Below are 2,420 nucleotides of genomic sequence, written 5' to 3' on the forward strand. Positions count from 1 at the left end.
CTCCTCTTTCCCGTGCCCTCATTAGGCAGGGGTTTCTGGTCACACTTGTCCATAAGTGTTGGATGAGGATGTTGTAACATGAGAGTATCCGTCGTCTTAAAAGGAGGATGAATGGAGCAGAGATTCTGGGATCTCTGTTCAGCTGCACTGCTGTTGGGTGTGTGGCTGCAAAGACACTGTGCTCTCAGCAGTCCCCACAGCAACTGTCTCAGAAGGCTGGTCTCTTGATGCAGCCACAGCTGCTGTTCTGAGAGCCAGGTGGTCGATGTGGTTCGGGGTCTTCTGCTTAGATTTCATGTCCATGACTTGCCTCTGATCACCCTATTCCAAGCCATATAGCTGGGCTGACTGACTTGATCCAGTTGTTTCATGGGAGCCATTTGTTTGAAACTGTATTTCAGAGTCTTTAGGAGTTTCACTCTGAATTAGTCTGTTTTCTGTTGCTTATAACAGAATAGTTGAAATTGGGTAATTCATAAGAAAATTAAGTTTATTTCTTACACTTTTGGAGGCTGGGAAGTCCATGGTCCAGGAAACATCTGGTGAGGGCCTTCTTCTGGGTGGAACTCTCTACAGGGTCGCTGGGTGTCACATGGCAAGAGATGGCACGAGCAAGCCAGCTAACCTGCTCACTCGCTCTCCTTGTAAAGCCATTAGAACCACGCCCATGATAACTCATTACTCCATGAATGGATTAATCCGTTCACAAGGGCACAATCCTCACAATCCAATAACCTCTCAAAGACCTCACCTTTCAAATAACATGATAGGATTTCCCACCCTCTTAACAGTTACAGTGGGGATCAAGCCTCCAACATATGCACTTTTGGGGGACACATTTGACCCGTAGCACACCCTCACTGCATAAGTCACTGTACAGTATCCGTGTACTGATCTTGTTGTGGCCCCCGTGTGTGTCCTCTCCCGTGGAGCTATGAAGAATTCTAGTTCCTTGCAGTTCCTCTCATTCTGGCGCTGCTGGGGCTACATGGAGCTGGGTGTCTTGTTTTTGGTCTTATCCACATCATTCGCCATGGTCCGTTTTAGAGATAGGCCCATCTGTCTACTCCTCATGAAGTTGCTGGTCATGGAGTCCTCCAGGCTGCTTCCATGAGTCCTAGGTCTGTAATGCATTGGCACCCTCCTCTCATCTATCTTCAAGTCTCGTACTAATTTGTGTATAACGTAGACACTTGCTGTAGCAGGCATTTTTAAATATCTTACCAAATTTAACCCTTTTCAAGAACACTGTGAAGTAGGCCTGTGATCCCCATTTAACAGGTGAGGAAACAGTCTCAGAAAGATTGAATAGCTTTTGAATATTAACCTACAGCTCTGCCTTTAAGGTGTGTACACTTTTGTGCCACTCTGCCAGCATCCCCAAGGGTGCATGTTCCACTCTAAGTCCATTTACTAGTTGATGACAGTAAACTTGCACAAGCAGGCCGTTGGTGGAGGAGGGAACTTGCTGGAGCTTGACCTGGGTACCTGGCTCACCCTTATCAGGTTTTAGGTTTATTAAGTGAGCTGGAGCAGTAGTAGATGCTGACCGTTACTTTCCTGGAAGATTTGTTATCATGTGAAAATAATCCACTAACATTTTTCAGGTGTGATTTCTTCTTTGTCTTAATTTCTCCTCTGGACTTTCTCTTACAGGTTCGTGCTATGCACTAACATACAATACACATATTGATGAAGATAATACTGTTGCCCTGCTGCCAAACGGTAACAACAGTCACTTTTTCTTCTTTAATTATAAAAGAAATGCATACTGTAAAAAAAAAAAAAAAAAAGTCAACTCATACAGAGTAAAGTGAAGGTTCCATTTTTATCCCCTTCCCTCTAAACTTACTCCCCTTCTTAGAAGGGAATATTGTTAATATTGTTCCAGACATTTCCTATGAATTTATAAACACATAAATGTCCTCTCCTTCCCTCTCTATGTATATGTTACATCATCCACATTGTTTCTCAGTGTGCTCTTTTTTCCTAAGCTACATATCATAGGCATCTTTCCGTATCAGTGCTTACAGTTCTGACTTGCTATTTTTAATGCCTTGAAGATATGCAAAAGATCAGGTATACCGTGATTTGTTTAACCGTTCTTTCTTTAGCAGGAATTTATTTTATTTCTAATTTCCCTACTACAAATAATATTCTTATATGTGTAATGTATAAATAATGTCCTTGTATTTTAATAAGATGTGTATATGTATAAATAATATTCTTGTGTGCAGCTTATTACACTGATAGCTAACTACTCAATTGGCCTTGCTGTTTAAATTTATTTTTATTTTTTATCTATTCTTGCAGCTGGCTGGTATGAGGATCCAAACTCCTGACCTTGATGTTATAATACTGTGCTCTAACCAACTGAACTAACCAGGCAGCTCTTAAAAAAATTTTTTTTCAGCCTTGCT

At 41.7% G+C, this 2,420-nt stretch overlaps 1 protein-coding gene across 1 annotated transcript in view; it reads left to right on the forward strand.

Annotated features, from left to right (window-relative positions):
- RPP40 (ribonuclease P/MRP 40kDa subunit) overlaps positions 1 to 2,420 on the forward strand; it is a 12,416-nt gene that overhangs the window by 3,723 nt on the left and 6,273 nt on the right. The window contains 1 exon segment of the mRNA XM_008569443.1: positions 1,657 to 1,793. Coding sequence (XP_008567665.1) covers positions 1,657 to 1,793 — 137 coding nt within the window.

This window comes from Galeopterus variegatus, unplaced genomic scaffold (genome assembly GCF_000696425.1).
Source record: "Galeopterus variegatus unplaced genomic scaffold, G_variegatus-3.0.2 Scaffold497, whole genome shotgun sequence".
In the NCBI taxonomy this organism is placed as follows: Eukaryota; Metazoa; Chordata; class Mammalia; order Dermoptera; family Cynocephalidae; genus Galeopterus; species Galeopterus variegatus.